At 36.6% G+C, this 20,182-nt stretch overlaps 1 protein-coding gene across 1 annotated transcript in view; it reads left to right on the top strand.

Annotated features, from left to right (window-relative positions):
* Positions 1–8,609, top strand: part of LOC107731007 (pappalysin-1-like) — an 82,593-nt gene extending 73,984 nt beyond the window's left edge. Inside the window, exons 21-22 of the mRNA XM_016541976.1 lie at positions 1,363–1,461; positions 7,875–8,609. Of these exons, the coding sequence (XP_016397462.1) occupies positions 1,363–1,461; positions 7,875–7,979 (204 nt within the window). The 3' untranslated portion in view covers positions 7,980–8,609. The remainder of the gene's footprint in view (positions 1–1,362; positions 1,462–7,874) is intronic.
* Positions 8,610–20,182: the final 11,573 nt, after the last annotated feature.

The following is a 20,182-nucleotide window of genomic DNA, read 5'->3' as shown; positions in this document are numbered from 1 at the left end:
CTCTTTATTTATAATTAAATTTTATTATTTATTTATTTTTAAATAATTACATTTTTTATTTGTTTTTTATTATATTTATATATTAATTTATTTATCTGCTTTTTATTTGTTGAAAATCATTTATTTTATAAAATATTACATTTGTATTTATCTATTATTTCACTTCATTTTATTTATTTGTTTGTTTTAAATTATTTTTGATTCATTTATTTTTATTATTCAGATAATTGTCTGTTCACCATTCTCCCATTGTAAGTTTGCATGATAACAACATTATGCCCCTGATAGTCGCTTCAAGGTAATCTCCCAGCCATAGCTTTAATCTCTATACAGTCACGGAGGTCTGTTCTCTGGAGCTTGACCTTGAACAGTTGTTTCTGCCATCTTCTCACGCTCTTTGAAGTCTAATACATAAATAAACATGCTGTGCTTAGTGTCTTCCTCTCCTTTGCTCTTTGGACCAGTCTAGCCTAATCTGAGTCAGGTTTAACAGGGCCAACAAAAGCAGACAAGTAGGGTTTGTTACCACCTTTGTTTTTAAGGGCAATTTGTTTTCTTTTTGCGTTTTAGACGAACCTGGAAACCTCATTTAGAGGGTATCATGTTCCCAACTTCCTCAAATCACAGAGTGAGAATAAAAAAAAACAGCTACTGTGTCTTCTTGCAGAAAGAGCTGTTGAAAAATCATTTGCCACTAAAAAGACTGAACTGATATTTTCACATATACTGTATGTTGCTCTTTGAAAGTTGCCAAAGACACTGCACTGCTATCCTGAAAGTGCGATTAATCTGCACCTCTCTCTCCTTTATAACGAGTCTTGCTGTGGCAGCGAGATGACCAGTCCATTTTTTATTCGGGCCAGAGCAGCAGACTTTTGAACCCAACTCATCCTGACCCAGTTTCAATGGGTGGTAATTAGCAGCCCTCTGAAAGCTTTTGGGTCGAGCCAGAGAGATGATTTCAAACTGGAAAAGGTCACAGGTGTGTTGGGCAACCTTTAGTGCCTGTCAAGATGAAAATGTGTAATAACTCCCAAGGGAGACACATATAAGTTTAATAGGGCTTCGGTTTCCCCATTAAAAGTGGCCTCCACCATCTACAAGCCCGGGAATACTAACTCAATTTTTCCAGGGCAACATAATTGCAACAGACTCAAGTCTGTGTGTCTATTTTTACACAGTTGTGGATGTACACAGGGTGAATGGCTGTCTCTTTATTTCTTGCTTTCTGGTTTTATATGAATTTATTGATGGAGTTTATGGGGGAACACGTTATTATTTGACAGTGTATTGCTGATGTTATTTGTGTTTATATATTTAGTAATTTCATGTTACAGAGCAGTTTTGTCTGTTTTTCACCAGCCGTTCATGGGTGATAATTACTGCGACGCCATCAACAACCGAGCGTTCTGCAACTATGATGGAGGAGACTGCTGCCATTCTACTGTTAAAACCAAAAAGGTAGGTTTTTTATTTTTTAGATGTTTAATCAGTTGAATTCCTTGTTTACGCTTCAAGAGCTGGTAAATAAACGGAGTAAAAAGCTGTAAATCACATAATTTGCTTAGTTACTACAGATTCAGACAGGGTAAAACATCTTGCGTTGTAATAATTATCTCCTCGGAGAGGAACTTAAGGACACCCACAAAAGCGGGGAGGGGAAACTCTCTGAACCCTATCCACAATGCATTGTAGACATTGTAGATGAAGCACGCACATATATGTTTGGGTGTTTTTCCAAAGCCATGGCAACAAATGGTTGCATATAGCATTTCCATATGGACGTTCACCTCACTTTCCAACAAAGAGAAAGATCCGAGAGTTTAATCCCGAGGGTGGTAAATAGCCCTAGAAAGGCTTCTTCTGCACGCTTGTGTACTGTTCTTTTTCCAATGGACTTGTCATCCTCTTTCACTTGATCCTCCCTTGCTTTTTCCTTGAGCAAGTTTTCCTGGCTGCCAGAGAAAGTGAACTTCTCTTTTGACAGACAAAGAATGAAGTAACTTCTCCAAAGTTACAACAGCGAACTCTGGAAGCACACTGGACGGCTCTACTCGTGCGTGGTGCCAAAGCAAAAAAAAGTTGGCATGTGTGATGACGCATTTCCCGGCAGAATACACAACTTGTTGTGAAAGGTCTAGAAACGGCAGTTGGAACTGTACTCTTAGCATTTAAATGCAGCTGTAAATCATATAGAAACGTATAAACTGAGGATTACCAGAGGATTACCCATGCAAATAATAAAACTAACTGCACATCCTCCACCTCTCAGGCTGAGCTGCTGACCGATTCGTTGTCCTGAATTGTGCTAATAAGTGGCTGTAAATAAGGAATTTGACTTTCTTTGTAAGTTGAGAACAAAAGAAAGTTTTACAGTAGTCTTTATGAATTCTGAAAGGTTGCTGCCAAAAGCAAATAATTGATTAAGTTGCTCCACCACAAGTGCATCTGCCCAGTGTAATTTTTGTATTTAGAGAAGCCAATAAATGCTTAATTTTCATATTTGTCGTGTAATTTTAAGGAGTTTTAGGGAGTAATAATGTAAATGCTTTCATTATGTAATGGCTATCACGTCCACCCAATTGACCCTGTGCTGAGCTCCACCTCAGACAAGCTTTTTAGAGATTTCTTGATTTTTAGTAAAATGTACTAATTAAATGCAGGAATGAATTGCGACATGGCAAAATATTTTTCATCTGAATTAAAAAAAAAAAACGTTCAACTATGCAAGCAAATGATTAAACTGTAGAGTTTTCAAATTAGAATTGAGGCAAACACTTCTCACAGTCAACTGAAAAGAGACAAGACTCATTTGAAAGGGATTACTGTAAGTAAACAGAACTGTTCCTAACGTGTCTACAATACATTCAGTATGGTACTGTGAACTAATTACTATCCACACTACAATGATCTTGAGTATAACATAAATATGTTGATGTTTCCCTTGGATCGGAAATAAGTGTTTGCACTGATATTCTTCATTTGGCAATGAGGCTGACACAAAGTTAATTAGCATGAATTTAAGATAAAAATTTAAAAAGCAAAACAATAATGGCTTTATCCTCATTGGGTGTGTTAGGTGCTGTATTTTTGTATAGTTTCCATAAAATTGTGCTTAAGGATGCTTTCACTTCAAATGAACCTAGTTTGGCTGAAATGAACCAGAAAAGGAACTGTCTGCAAGTGACCCCAGTGCTCAAATGAATTAGTTTGAATAAGTTAAAATGCCCTAAAACTACCCAAACTCACATAAACTTACACTACTGTTAAAATGTTTGGGGTTTTTAATACTTTGATTCAGCAAGGATGCATTAAAATGATCAAAAGGATAATTTTACAAAAGATTGCTATTTCACATAAACGTTCTTCTTTTGAACTTTATATTCATCAAAGAATCCTGAAAGAAATGTATCACATTAAGCAGCACAAGTGTTTTCAACATTGATTATAATGAGGAATGTTTCTTGAGCAGCAAATCATCATATTAGAATGATTTCTGAAGGATCATGTGACACTGAAGACTGGAGAAATTCAGCGTTGCCATCACAGGGATAAATTATATTTTTAAATATGTTAAAATGTATTTAAATTTCACAGTATAACTGTTTTTACAGTATTTTTGATCAAATAAATGCAGCCTATATAAGTATGAGACTTCTATTAAAAAAAATTAAAAAAAAACTTACCAGCCCCAAACGTTTGAACAGTTGTGTACATTAAGAAAGAGCCAAGTTCAGCTTGTCTGAGAAAATGACAGTTATAGTTGCCAAGGTATGACTGGTCAGTAGCATTTGTAGGAATAATATTTCAACCTCCCAGTATATATATTTTAAGCAATAAACCTTGTTCATTGTGTGCTAAATTTGTCATTTTCTTATGACTTCTTGTACTTTTGAATGTGCTTTTTGTTCCTTCTTTTTGTGGGAGCCGCAAAGATATAATCTTCCACAATGACTTGAAAGAAGACACTTACTGTAGATCAGGGTCATATCAGGTCATAACAGACAGCACTGAAATTATGTTTTGATTCCTCCCCCCCATTTGATGCTTTATTGGATTTAGTAAACAGAATTTGGTGGCTTCCACTGGAGCTCTGTGTACTTGTGTCATTTTTGGTGGTCTTCGTGGGCTGTTTTCATTGTTTCTTTGGAAGGACTGTATGTTTTTCAATCCAGTGTTCCAACAACTCACAGTATACATTGCTTGTATTTGTCAGAGCTCTTGTCAGCCAAGGTCTTTTCCTCCCAAATGCACCATCAATAGCGAATAACTGCCCTCATAAGCCCCACAGAGCAATTAGGAAAAACTAACCCGGGCCTCTGACGTGCTACGAGCAGACAGAAAAGCAACATTGACACAAAGCATCCTATTAGTTTGTTGGACTTGAGGATGACCAGGATTTGAATCCGTGCCTTGTAATGATGAGGCAAACTCTGATTAAGAAAAGTGGTTTTGGTGATCTCTGCAGTGTCCTGTGTTCAGATGGAAATGAGGGGAGAGAGGGGAAGAGTGAAGGTGTGGAGCTTTTGTTTCTCTCAGTTGGGTGTATTGCTTTAGGCTTGCGAGACAGAGTTCAGATGTTGATTCTCGTGAGAGTTCCTTGTTTTTTCAGACTGTGACCTTCTTCTGAACCAGCCAAATGGCATCAATAATCTTACACTGGTATGCCTGCAACACTGCCATGGTGTGCAGACAAGCACAAGCCTGCCCTGCCACCATAAAAGCTTTATCCACCCAGGCCGATGTTGTCTTTAAAGGCCTGGTGGGCAACGCCGGAGCCTTCAGGGACGATGCTGACCCTGGGGACAGATAACTAACAAGCGTCTGTTCAATCTGGGGCATCATCCCATAGCCATGTTCTCTCAGCCCCGAGATGTTAGAATAATTACTGACATTAGGGCTGAAAAGATGGGCTGAATAAGGTCTTTCCCATGATCTCAAATCCTCAGTGTGCAGATCAGAGAAGAAAGGAAGGCTCCGACGTGGAGGAGGTGACTTAGAACGTAGGAAGCATTCGTCTAGCTTGCTTTTAGGACGATCTTCCTGCCTCTCAGCCAGCCAATCTTTTTTTTTATTTAGCCACAGCACGAGTCACCACATCTAACAGCTCCTCATGCTGGATGGACTGGGGTGACGAGTTCCTAGCCTCATCCTGTTCGATGCTCTCCACATCGACCTCCTCAGAGGAAGAGAGGCGAAGCAACATACTCTCACTCCAGGGGGAAGAAACCGCAGAGCGTGCTTCCGAACCCTGAGAGTGAGCACTGGATCTAGAGAGTGAGTGCACAGAAAGGGCCATGCCCATCTGCAACCCCTCCACTAGATCCATCTGGGATCCCCACAATCTCAATCGCCGCTCTGCCTCGGCAGCCGCGGGACCAGAACTGCAAGGATCGTGAGCCTGTGCACCCTCCTCAAAGAGCGCCAGGCGGGAGCGGAGCGTGTACAGCGGCAGCAGCAGCAGCAGCTCACAATGCACACAGTCAGCTCCTTTGAGAGCTGCCTGTGCATGTTTCGGTCCCAGATAAGCAATACAAAGACCGTGTGTATCCCCGTCTGTAATTAAACGCGGGCAGGGAGGAACACACTGACTAAAGCGCTGATTGTCTGACTTATCACTTGCCATTCTCTATACAATTAGGAAAAACTAACCCGGGCCTCTGACGTGCTACGAGCAGACAGAAAAGCAACATTGACACAAAGCATCCTATTAGTTTGTTGGACTTGAGGATGACCAGGATTTGAATCCGTGCCTTGTAATGATGAGGTCTTCCATTTTAGAGCTGAGGTCATGACGGCAGAACTAAATTTGCTTCCAGTTGATGTGTTTAATGGTGACGCTAAACAATTTTCTAGCAAAGTCCTCCAGATTTCCGTTGAACGCAGATCTAAATCGTGCCCCAATATAACTTAAACATGGAATTGCACCCTATGCATGAAACTACATTGCCTTAAGTTGTGTAGAGAGCTCAGAGGAGTAATATGGAAAATTGTTGTAGGTCAGTTGTAGGATCTCAACTGGTGCGTCCAACCCAAATGCCGAGTACATTAACTTGCTAAAAATGGTTTGTTTGTGCAGTAAATTATTGGCTACTGTCGAATTTCAAGAGACATTTACAAACCAAATATTTAAACTATAAAGACAATGTGCAGCTGAGTATGAGTATATTATAGTGTTTGTTTTTAAGGACATATTCTGCTTACTTTTGTGTCTCAAACAGTCTTGGTACTGTGTTGGGTTGCCACTTGATGTTCAGTGCAAAATTTGAGTTTTGAAGCAAAACCAGTTGAGAACCACTAAACTTCATTTTTATGTGGTCAAACAAACAGTATCAAATCATTTTGTGGGCAATTGTTCAAATCTTCTTTTATTACTACTGAGGCTACTGGAGAAATCACAGTTCCTCTACCACCATCCCAATGACATCAATACAGAAAAGGTCAGATGTTGTGAGAACATTCAGCGGTTGCAGGGTTTGCTGGAGGAAAAGTGCACTGACAGCTCAGCTTACTGTCAAGAGCTTCCTGCAGACTTCTCAACCTCACTTCTTTCATGTCAGAGTTTGTCTGAATCTTGTGAAATGCTGATATTTATACTATCCAGATGTCGTGGTCTCAGTGGCATGAACTGCACATTAAAAGGAGGTCATTTATTTGGAAGCAAACAACATATTAATTGTAGCTGAACAAATTCATGCTCTAATACCTTGAGTATTAAACTTTGTGTGGGTAACTCAACCTGCACTGTTTGTGCTACAGATAGTTGGAATTAATATTATTCTTGCTTAATATTTCAATTTTAGAAGAAAAAGAAATTGTAAAAAGGAAAATAGATTAAATTAAAATTTCATAAAAAATATATATATTTGTTTTTTTTCAGATATTATTTTAATCAATCCATTTGGCTTTGGTACAATAACAATATAAAAGATTTTTCCTTTTTTGCAAAAAAAAAAAATGTTCTTTATAATATCATGCTGAATATTTATTTATTTATTTCATTTCATTTCAGTTAATGTTTTTTTTCATGGTTTTAGTTAATTACAATATCTAACTAATTACAGTAATTAGTTAACTACAATATCTCTGTAGATACCTAATTGTAGCTACAACTCAGTTTTGATGAATTGTTCACTTTTGCAGTTGTTTTTAACTTGAAAAAATGCACAGTATTTTATTTTTTTTTTGCAGTGTTTTGTTTGTTTTCCCTGGAAACAATTCAGGGATGGCTGAGGGCAACGAAAACATTTTGAAGACACACATACACACGCACACTTAACAACTGGAGAAGTGTTGGTCGGTTGTAATGAGGAGTGTGGCAATGGAGGGAATGTTGTCAGCCAGAGTTTGTGGGCACTATGAATGGACTAGATTTACAGTTGGGAAAATCCCCTACAGTGGATGGGGACACCAAAAGGAAAGGCCTGTGTATTTCACAGGGCAAAGAGAGGGCATTCCTTCCCTCAACGCTTCGAACACAAGAGATTCCTTGTTACTCTGTACACATATACGCTCTTGCATTCCCTCTTTTTTTCACTCTGCACTCGCACGCCTCCAAGTGCGCTCACACTGATCTATCAGTGCACACAAACAGTATAGCTCACAGGGACTGAAAAGATACCTCTTTCTGTTTGACATCAAAAGTAAAAACAAGCTGGGATGAGCATACTGTTGCATTGTTAATGGTTCATGTATACTAGAGGTGCAGGTGTGGATCAGATTCTCAAAAATGTGTTCCATTCTGTGGATACGTGTGGATACATGGAGTTGTTTTCACTGACAAACAGTGATTTAAAAACTTTTTCTGTATTATGGTGAATGTGATCCCCTAAAGCTCTTGGACTCAACCCACTTTGATATTTTGTTTGTGCCAGGTGATTCCATTCCCTATGTCATGTGACATTCGAGAAGACTGTGCATGTCGAGACCCCGACGCCCAGGAGAACAACAAAGGAGTCCGCCACAGGTCCATTGGCTGAGCTTGGTACCCCCTGTGGCACCCAGGGGGCCTGCTGGGAAACCATTCTTCTCTACATGCTGCTTATAAGAGGGCCTTTCCACTCACACCGCACTCCAACATGCCTTCGTTTCCTCATCAAACAGCAACAATCTAAGAGGGTATGACACTCAAAAACAAACAACCAACCAAACACATCAACAACAGGTTTCGCAAAGGACAAGAAGGGGAAGATTTATGAATGACTTATGGCAATAGCATCCATAGATGTCATCAAACTAAAGCTCAAACAAGCCTGGGCTGACAGTTTTGTTGTTTTATGTTTGCTTTCATTGATCATTATTTGTAAAGCGCAACCATGGCAATGTTGTTTTTATGTAGAGCCAGAGGAATAAGGGAGGAAAGGAAAAAATGCAGCTGTTAATGTTTGACTGTAGTCAGAAAATGGGATGATTCCAATCGATTCAAATCAAGACCTCCAAACTAAAGCAAATAGATGAATGAGAGGACCTCTGATGCTTTCACAGTGCCCCTTAACACCTGACCTCTGAGACTGTCTCGATGACAGTTTAGCCATACGCTGTGTCCTCTCATATCGAGTGTTCTCCGTGTTCTTATATTTATCATTTCAGATATCAAAGAGGAAATACATACAAATGAACCTTAATATCAAATCCAAATTTGTGTCACACAAATGACTTGCACTCCTCTGAATGTTTGAGCTGCTCGTACTCACTACGAAAAAAAAAAATCTGGCTGACAACCTCAGCGCCTGTATGAAACATCGAGGGATGATGGGAATGTTTCACAGTGCATAGGAAGATGTACGAGTGCAGCTGCTGTGGCCCTAAATCACAAAATCCTGTATATGAGCAAGAAATGCACAAATCTGATGCCGAAAAATCATCAGAGGAGGTATTGATCCAGTGAGTTACATCCAGAGAGAGAGAGCTTGTGAAAGAAGCTGTGTTAGCACAGCTGTTGCTGCTAGTTTTGCTGCTGTGGCCATGCAGCCAATTCTGTCTATGGACAGTTTGTAGTTTAATGTAAGTGCAGTCTGCCATAGATTTTACCTCTGGTCAAACTGCAGTTATATCAACTTTACAGGAATACATACATTTGTATACACGCAAACAGCTTTATATGTGTAGATATGCCAACAGGTTCCCCTCTGCAGAAAAAAGTATAGACCCTTGGGCTGTCAAAGTTCACACACTAATTGACATAATGGTTTCATTCTGTTCTGTGTGATTTTCTAAAAACTGATCTGAGCTGAACATTCGGAGCTAATTGAAATGGATCGCGCACCCGTGTTGCTATCAGTAAATGAAGAAAGATGTTCTTCATGGATAATTTATTTATAAATCAATCCCTGATGGGACGTATTTCCTGCCTGCGTGTTTGGTGCAGTTTGATAAATGTGACCCTGGACCACAAAACCAGTCATAAGTCGCTGGGGTATATTTGTAGCAATAGCCAAAAATACATTGTATGGGTCAAAATTATAGATTTTTCTTTTATGCCAAAAATCATTAGGATATTAAGTAAAGATCATGTTCCATGATATTTTGATTTTTTTGCACCCTCAGATTCCAGATTTTCAAATAGTTGTATCTCGGCCAAATATTGTCCTATCCTAACAAACAATACATCAATGGAAAGCTTATTTATTCAGCTTTCAGATGACGTATAAATCTCAATTTCGAAAAATTGACCCTTATGACTGGTTTTGTGGTTCAGGGTCACAAATATGATTATTATTAATAATTAGATTGACTACAGAATCTCTTTTTGAAACGAGTAAAAATTTAGCTCTGTCTGGTGTCATATATAGACATATCATCCACATCAATTGCCAAGCTCAAATACACATATTTCATGGAACTGAATGTGTTAATGCTGTGCATTAGAACTATGAAACAGATTAGATTGATTATGAGATTAATCATTTTAATAGATTGATAGCCCTATTAGAGACTCAATAGCCACTGAGATGATTGACTAAAAGAGAAATACAATTATATACACACTGACACAGCATATCCCAGACACAATTAATAATTCAAATAAAATGGACAGTCAGTCAGCGTTTGCTTGATGAAGAACAGCTGAAGGGCATTCGGGACAATAACATATTTTATTAGGAACCATGTATCCATTCAAAAGTAATGCCAAATTCTAAGAAAAGTGAGTTAAATATTGACACAAAGAATGTAATTTAGGCTTCATTGTGAATATAATAAGCATTTAGCATCAAGGTTCAATCTAATGTAGCATTATATTTGTAAAGAAAAGTTTTCTACACAGTTAAACTGTGTAGAAAACATGAAATAATTTCAGGCTTTGCAGTCCATTTTCATCTGGCATTTTGTAATAGAAATATCTTTTTGTGGTGCTCATTATTTTTGTGAAAAAATAACTAACAGTAACATTAGCGCATAACAGCAGTGTATGTAACAACTGGCTTGAAGTTCAACACAATAGCAATTATGCTATTTTGTAGTTAGTGTAATAACAGGCATTGTTAAGATTTATATTTATATGTACACCAGTGTAAAACTGGAGAGTATAGTCTATGGTGGTGTGGTAGTTAATGGCGGTCAGTATGACCCCATTAAACACATTATCGTTTAATATCTACACATTGGCATACAAACCACTTTTAGAAAGTATAGAACATCTAAGGAACATAAAAATATCTTAGAAGCATTTATCAGCCACCCTCACAATCTCCCTGAGCTCGCACAAATACATCTAAATGACACCTTTCTCATTACATTAGCAACGTAACATAGAAACAACAACAACTGTTGTGATAGCAGAAGCGAAGCTACTTATCAAACCAGGATATCCCAACATCACAGGTTGTATCAGCCCAGCCGATGATAAGAGGATATTTCTATGGCATTAAGGTCTAACGTTGAATATTCTCTTTTTTCAGAAGAGTTTAAGGTAGGAAGGGCCTTGTGTGTATATTTATATCTGCTGGTTTTGTTCAACTGTATCTCTGTCAATCAATATTTTTATCTTTGACCACAGTTGCTGCACTTGTCTTTGTACAGTTGTTTTGTTGATGAAATAGAAAAAAAGAAAGAAAAAAGTTTACCATAAAAAAAAGCTGCTATGGTCAGACAGGTTATCATAATTGTTCAATTAAATAGTCGTTTCGTGTATGACATCATTGAATAGTACTTTATTCTGTGTGTTGTTATGTTCTTCTCTTTTCACTACCTTTGGTTGAAACAGCGAGTATAAAAGAGAGATGTGTGTAGTCCGATAATCAAAGGATATCCAAAGGGAAAAAATCGGACCTGCGAGAGACATGGCAACAGTGAGATGACAGAGTAGGTCGTGACAGTCACTGATGACTTATTTATTCATGTACACAAGCAGCTCTGTCCTCATTTCTTTCGATGTAAACATCATGTCATATTTAGTCTCTATAGACATCTTTGTTCCTAGTATTAAACTGTATGCTATTATTGCATAGTAAATGCTAAAATACTGCTGCTTTTATTCAATTATCACTTGGAAAGAGTGCCTACAACAAATACCAATATATGTGCAATCTTATGAACCAGTATCACGAGCGGTTTCAGACATCACTGAAAATGGACTATTACTGAGCTTTACAGTACATACAGTTCTTTACTGGGGTGTTGTACACAAACAGTGATCAACCTTTTCTGTCTTTTTTTTCCTAGAAATGTTTTTTTAAAAAGCTGAATGCATTCTAACGCAACATTACCTTTTTCTTCTGAAGCCATGAAAAACAAGATCAAATCAAATGAAGTTTGGTGAAACAGTCTACTGTAAACTTAACAGGATCTTTTTTTTTTTGCTGTACCTCATGCCTGTAATGTTTGCTGCTTACTTATTCAGTATTAGTAATTTAAATCTCTTAGCTATATACAATGTTGTAAATAATAGAATTATTTATTAAGAATGTTGTCTTTTTTATTTATATTTACACAGTTCATCTAAGTTATTTTTATATGTCTCCAGTGTTACTTGGTGTGATCAAAAGTCTTTTTTTTTTTTCCTTGCTGTTTATTTCTCTGTCGGTTCCTCTGTTCCGGATAGAAAGCAAAGGTCTGGCGTAAGAAATGAGCTGTTTTCCAAGCCACTCAATTTGTGGGAGTAATAAATAAAAGGAAAATGTTATAGAAATGTCACCTTTGGAAAATCATACAAAGCGTTCCTTTGCCGTATTGACTTCCACCCGTGTTTTAGATTCCTTATGTTTGTATATTCTGGGGGAAATTGGTCAGAGAGGTTCAGTTTCCAATTGCTGAGTAGATACATTGAACCGGTCTGGAGCTGTGGGGCTCGTGTGGTTTTGTGTAAACAGTAGAATAGGTGAGAGAAACTGAAAGACTGCTTGTGGTGGCTCAGCTGCTGATGTTTGGCCACGTATAGAAAGCCTCATGTATAGATTCCTTCTATAATCCAGCGTGTGTCCCTACATTTTCATCCTCACCGCAGAAAGAGGCACGTCCTCATGTCCATACATGCAGATGAAGTTGTACCTCAGCAAATTAATGTCCTGTTTTGTACATCCAATTTTGTGATTTAACGGTTTCAACCTGTTAGAATAGCCTGAAGTTCACTTTACATCCTGAGAATTTTGCCGTAATTTCACTTTCTGTGTTTCTACACAGTTTTGTACAGTGCTACTAGTAACATGACTGGACATCAATATTACGCCAGTTCAGCATGTTTTTCTCCAATCCCATACAAGATTACAGTTGCATGATCAAAACCGTGTTCCCAAAGTCTGAGATGTAAAAATTTGGTAGTGTGCTACTTTCATCATAGTATAGCAAATTTAGACGTATTTATCATAATAAATGTTTGGAAGTTGTGGCCTAATGGTTAGAGAGTCGGACTCGTAACCCAAAGGTTGTGGGTTCGAGTCTCGTACCGGCAGGGATTGTAGGTGGGGGGAGTGAACGTACAGCGCTCTCTCCCACCTTCAATACCACGACTGAGGTGCCCTTGAGCAAGGCACCGAACCCCCAACTGCTCCCCGGGCGCCGCAGCATAAATGGCTGCCCACTGCTCCGGGTGTGTGTTCACGGTGTGTGTGTGTTCACTGCTGTGTGTGTGCACTTAGGATGGGTTAAATGCAGAGCACTAATTCCTAGTATGGGTAACCATACTTGGCCACACGTCACGTCACTTTTTACTTTTTTTTGCAACAAGAGATAATTTACCCCATTATGTGTCATTTGAATATTCAAATATTTTGTGTGCTGTTTTTATTTTCACAACCTTTATATCTAAATCAAATATGTTACATGTTATTTGATATATATTTTTCCTGAGTGTGTTTCATTTCAATGCCCTGCTCCATTTTGTGTCATTGTTTGGTCTCCAAATTTGCAAATTCTTCTGCGACTGCACTGACATAAAAATCAAGACCAGAAATGATGACAACCCTGTTGTTCTGTATCTCCAAATACAACCCTAAAAGGCTTGACCTCCTATACCTTGATGGTCTCCGTAAGCACTGGTTAGACTCAATAAACCCACTTTGCTCAGTATACATACTTAATGCACTGGTTTGGGCACTTACCACAATATTATTTTAATAACCAATTGATTTGTACCATTTGTCATTTTTCATGATTATCTCTGATGTGAGCAGTTTGCCACTGTTGTTTGTTCATTTGTTTGTTTTTATGTATAATATTGATATTATTTGTCACAGAGCAGACTACTGTACTGTGTATTTTCATGAACTCCTCAAGCATTATTAACAGTAAGTACATCAATGTTATTTTTTCTATGTATTATTTAGAAAATAAACACTGGTTAATGAAATGTAATTGTACCACTTGTGTTTAATTGCTTTGTGAAACCTGATGTCCATAATACTGCTACTCCTGTAAGTATATTTCTGAAATGATCTCTAAATATTGTAATGGGAAATATGGAAGAGCAGGGTTACTGTAACGTACAGTAAAGTTCACCTCAAGCGTCTTTAGTCATTACAGTATCAGTTCAATTTATTTATAATGTTATACATTTGTATATACTTAAATTAGAAGTACATGAAAGCCAATGATACGTTCATCGCACTGCTGCATAATTGTAAGAATGGTATGTGATAAATGTAACACTAAATGAAAAATGTGTATAGTATATTGTATCTGTACATAATGAGGCATATTGCCACCTCAGTTTTGAACAGGCGAAGTGCACTTAATCCTCAGTTTATGCTACTGCATGCTTGGCACTGGAATATAATAAAGGGCTTGATCTTTTTATGATCAGTTTAGGTGAGGTCAAGAGTGTGGAATGGCCAGTGTAAAATCCTGATTGAGAGGAATAGTCTGATACAAGCAGCAGCTGTTTGCACTTTTCTCTGTGCGAGAGGGAGATTTGAGCCTAGATTGACCCAAAGGTCGTGTGTTAAGCTCTCTTTACTCAGTTGTCTATTTACTCAACTTTTTACCAGTTGTTTTCTAAACAGAGAACATGTGTTGAAGTGGATGAGACTGGGATTGAGGTAACTGAAAAATGTGACAGTCCTCTTTCACAAGCTGAAATTTATAGATTTATAAAATATTCTTTCCTGTTTGTCTCAGGGAGTATCATGTCGGAGTTTGCACTTTTATTTACATTTCTATATGTTTATATTTTGGACATATAATGAAACTTCACTAAAACATCACTAAAACCTGTGTTGCATGTAAGGACTTTTACGTTGCTACAAACAAGCAAACAATAAATAAATAGATTGGTTTGCACTTTCTGTTCATCACAGTATCCTGAAAAAAAGTATGACAGTTTCCACACAAAAAAAGACAATTTTAATCCGTTTTTAAAAGGATGTTACGATGTTATTGAACTTTTTGAAAATTATTTATTCATGCATTTTTCATATTAAAATAATAATTAAAATATAACTCTTCTGGAGAAAAATACATTTAAAATTTTAACTTAATTTTTAAAAAATTTTATTTTAATTTTTAAAAATGTATATTAACATTTTAAAGTATAGTAATATTTATTGATCAAATTAATGCAGCCTTGGTGAGCAGTCACTGAGCACAAGAAACTTCTTTCAAAAACATAAAAAAATCTTACTAAGCCCAAACTTGAACGTCAGTGTATACTTCCAAAATCTATTGAGGATATAGTTTTCAACATACACTGTGTTGAGAGAAAAAAAAACACTGAAAACGGGCACAATGTATTGTATTAATATGAGGGAATTTACCGTATTTATTTTTTTACAGGTGTTTTCCCTGTATTTTGAATTGTGCACTTCATTGCGTTGTGTTTTAGGGTTAACGGAAATATCTGTAAAATTAATGGATAATGTCCAGGCTGAAAATTATCAGCACAATTTCTTTTTTAACTATTTACAATGGAACATGTGTGATTAGAGATGTAGTAACAGGTGATGATTTAGTCAGAAACATTGGCTATTGCAAAGGTTTAAAACTTTAAGCATTTTGCTTATCATAGTGACTTGAGGAGATTCCAGCATGTATGTGCTTTCACTGTGACATCCACTGATCTTGAACTGATTTTTTTTAAGATAAATGTGAGCTCAGCTAATGCTTTAGAGAGAGAGAGAGAGCGCTTTTAGATTTGCGCTGGAATTAACAGTCAAACTGCAACGTATCCTTTTTCCATTGGCTGTTTTAAGTCGGTTGAACACATTTGCCCCAGCCACATCAGCCAACTGTGTTTGTGTTTTCCTGCGATCGGAGGCCACTCTGAGTAGGCAGTAAAATTGGCTTGGCTTGAGACAACTGTGGCTTTGTGGTTTTAAGAGCAGCCAGTTTAGTCCCAGCCTCACGAGGTCACTCAGAGGCCCGAATGCAGCTGAGAGGACGGCTGAAATCAGAGCCGGGTGTCCCTCTGTCACTGAGGGATTTTCCCCCGGCTTCCACAAGAGAGGAAAAACTGAAAAGCAAATCAGTTTTGGAAATGCACTTGGCCTCAGGCAATGGTGGTGAACAATTATACAGAGCAATGGAGCTTGTTATTTTTCAGCTCTATGCTGGGATCAATTGGGGAAATTGGTGAAAGAAAACGCAACTGCTAAAGACTAGTGGTTAGTGTGAAAATACAAGCGCTGTAAACAAGCCTACAGGATAAGAGAATAAATAGCTGTTTCTTTATTTGTAACAGGTTGTTTATTTAATTGGAAACTTATGAGGATCATATACATGTAGTCCACATTATGACTGCTATAACGGTGGCATTATTTCATTTTACACTACCCAGAAATGCTTTTGATATTTGTATAGTTGAAAAATTGTTTCTACACCAATTATTTGTCAATATACCGTATTGACCCAAATATAAGATGATGTTTTTTTCTTGGAAATACATCTGAAAAAACGCGGTCGTCATATATTCAGGGTCTAGACTTTGACATGTCAATAATACACCCACAACACTAGGTGGCGCCAAATACTTTGGTTTTAAAAAGACTTATTCCAAAAGGTACATCTGGAAAAAGGGGGGTCGTCTTATAATCAGGGTCGTCTTATATTCGGGCCAATACGGTAGTTGAGAGATGGATACAGTAATCAGATATGTCCAAATAAGAGAACATTTTAAACACATTTCCTAGGGGTATATAATCTATTAAATCAATCTTTCAACTTTTTTTAGTGGTTTTATTTTTGATATATGAAGGTCTCTCTCTATCTCTCTCTCTCTCTCTCTCTCTCTCTCTCTCTCTTTAAACCATGGTTTCATCATAATTTTTGCTACTTTTCAAATGCCTTTGTATGTATATTGTTTTACCCATGCCCCAGACCTAATATTAAGATATTAAAAAATTGTTTGATATAAATAAAAATAAAACATATAAATTGTTCGATTTTTTTTTAAACTAATGGACTAATAATTTAATCAAAAAGTGAAATAAATCATTTAAATATTAAATGTGTGAAAAGCATTTATTTCCCATTTTTCATTTCCACCATAAAGACGTGTAAGACAATGAGAGAGAGAGAGTTTTATGAATAGCATGTGATCAGTGATACTTATACTTATACTACATGTAAACAATAATCATTTGAGGCTGCCTCTTACATTAATGCACATTCCCTGATGAAAATAAAAATGTGTAATGGTTAGTTATAATAAAGGCTTTGATTCTGTGTATGAGTGAAATGTGATGTTTGTGGTACAAAATGTACCCAGGGTCTATATGTGATATTTTTATGGGCCTATGCTTACACCCACAGAATTTACTGCTGCTGAAAAATAGCCCAAATACAATGCAGGTCTGCTGTTGGGATTCCAGCGGATTGTGTTACTTTCCAGAATTCTCCTGGCACTCGATGAAGACACGGCCATTATCCACGCATGGTTGCTTAAATAGTTCTCCCCGTATAATTTCAACATTAATGCTAAAGAAAAAAATGAGCCCTACCAGCTCATATTTTTTCCAACGTCATGACCACCTCATCATTCTCTGCTCTCTCTAATCCCCATAGACATGTTCAGCCCTGTGAGACCCTTCAAAAAAGGCAAATAGTAGAAACCATCACACCCAAGTAGTCATGAATTTCAAATTTTTTTTTTCAGGCAACAGCTACAGATGACATAACCTGCACCATCTGTTTATGCTGAAAGATGTTGACTATTATGCTGTTCCAAACATTTATGACTTACGTTATTCCGTGGAATACACACTGTAAGGAGATGATAAGCAGAATGTCTGAACTGCTATCTTAAAGTGTAAATAGATGCGGGCCGGGTAATGTCAAAAGGACAAATTTTCATTTTTGGGTACTGTTCCTTTAAAGTTTTCATCGATGAATCATTGAAACATCCATCAAAATTTTTAGAGCTGATCTGTATGGGGATCTCTTACAGCAATTCGTTTTTCAAACATCCATTTGCCTTTCTTTACACATCTTTAAAGTCACAAACATGGAACAATGGCAAAGTGACAAAAAACGTATACCTTAAATTAAGACTTTGCTTCAATTTATTAATGAGGTAAGCTCTAGAATTTTAGTCATTATATTTTACAACACTTTTTTGTCTCACGTTATGATGCTGTAAAAGTTATCGCTCTGTCTGGGGCGGCTTTGATTGAAACAAAGACATCTGGATTTAGGCCCTTTTTCACAGCTTAATATTTTCTGATCCAATAAAAAGACTAATGCTATGAATAATTTTTCTGAAATTAGATATCTGTTGAGGGGTTTTTGGGTTCACATTTGCACAAGAAGTCTTATTAGTGTACAGCAGTAAACAGTGGGGGTTATCGGCTAATTAAAGTCAGTACAGACCAATTTTATCCCTTTTTCCCTTTTATCATTACCTATGAATGATGATATGTAGTGTGTTTATGACACATATGACATTAAAACAAATAAATCTGTGACGCGAAGAGTGTGTCTTTCACAATCTATTTTTTCTACTGTAATCTGTAATATATATAATCTGGGCAGGTTCTATTTAAGTGATTTCTTGATTCAACAGGTCTGGCAGTAATCAGGCCTGCGTGTGGCTAGTGAAATTTAACTCAGCTTTCTAAAATGATGTGGTTAATCACAGTTCTTTCATGATTTAAGAGGGGGGGGCAAATAATTTTTCACGTAGGGCCGGGCAGGTTTGGACAGCTTTTTTCCCTTAATAAATGAAATTATCATTTACGGCCGGCATTTTGTATTTACTTGCATTATCTTTGCGTAATATTAAAATTGGTTTGATGATCTGAATCTTTTAAGTGTGACAAATATGCAAAAAATTAAAAAAACAGGAAGGGGGCAAAAACCTTTTCACGGCACTGTATATATATAGTAGCTTTGGTCAGGTGGTTTTACCTATGAGTGAAATATATTTCTATATATTTCTTGCCTAAAAAAGTCAAGAAGTTTTCATAAATAGTTTATAGGGCCCTATAAAAGAAAAAGTCTTAATTTCTTTTTATTCATTCACCATTTGTAAACTGATGTTCATTCTTATTTTTTTAATATCAATAGCATTTGTATTAAACCTATAATCACTGAATTTAATCAAAAAATCAAGAATCGAGAGCTTGCGAATCAGAATAGAATCGGGACATCTGAATTGATACCCGTTAGGAGTGAATGTATGCATATTTTCAAATAAAAATATTATTTCCAAATAGTTCACTCATACTAACAAATTGTTGTCATTAATTTGAATGAATCAATCATTTCAGAGCAAAGGTAATGAAGGGTGGTGTGATGTCAATGGCAACAAGATGGCTTCAATACTATGAGCCTAAAATGAAGTAAGTAGAATTCACACTGACTAAATTGAAAGGCTTTAGTGTTGTACAAGATGTAAATCATCACATTATGAACAATTATTTAAATAAATAGTTCTTCAGTTTTTATTTTTTGATGAATTGCTAATGCAAATGTGACGATGACCAGAAATTTCTTGCCGTACAAATAAGTCTTCTGAAACAATACAATAGATTTTTGTGATTATTAGACTGAAATTTAAATCTAAACAGTGTTCAAATCATGCATACACTGCCCAGATGATAGCACACAACCTCAACTAACATGATTGTTTTTTTGCACACCACATGATTGACATACAAAAATGACAGCGAAGGACCAATGATGTTTCATGTAATACAGTGTGCTATTAGTTTGGTTCAGAGTAAATAACTTAAATTTCAGTCTGTCTATCATTCTGGCCCTTTGTGTTTTGTATTGCTTCAGAAGAATACCAGTGAAGTCAAGTTCTGGTTATAGTTATATAGTTGTAGTTAAATATTTTCCTAATCTAGATGAAAAAAAGAGTATCTTTCGTGTTATATTTCCACTTGCATTTATCTTGAAGTTTCCTTTTATAACGTTTTTTTTTTTTTTTTTACAAAAGTGTCAGGTAATTGCTAATGCTAGGTTTGTAGTTTGATTTGCAATCAATCCCTTACAATTTTCAAGCGACAGCTGAAAACTCATCTCTTTCGTCAATACTTGACTGCATCCAAATAATAATTAAAAAAATAAAATAAAATAAAAACTTTGCTTTCTCTTTTCCTAATCCCTCCCTGTCTAGTTTGTACTAATCTGAACAATGTCTGAAACTTTGTATTACAAGCACTTCCTGTGTTTATTTGCCTCTTATGATGAATCGCTGTATTCCTCAATTGTAAGTTGCTTTGGATAAAATGTCTGCTAAATGAATAAATGTAAATGTAAATGTTAAACAGCCATCTCAAATTAAAATATATGTGCCTATTGGGCATAAAAC

Source organism: Sinocyclocheilus rhinocerous, unplaced genomic scaffold, assembly GCF_001515625.1.
Source record: "Sinocyclocheilus rhinocerous isolate Xijiao unplaced genomic scaffold, SAMN03320098_v1.1 scaffold157, whole genome shotgun sequence".
Classification (NCBI taxonomy): Eukaryota; Metazoa; Chordata; class Actinopteri; order Cypriniformes; family Cyprinidae; genus Sinocyclocheilus; species Sinocyclocheilus rhinocerous.
The sequence above is the reverse complement of the archived record's forward strand: the minus strand, read 5'-3'. Positions and strand labels throughout refer to the sequence as shown.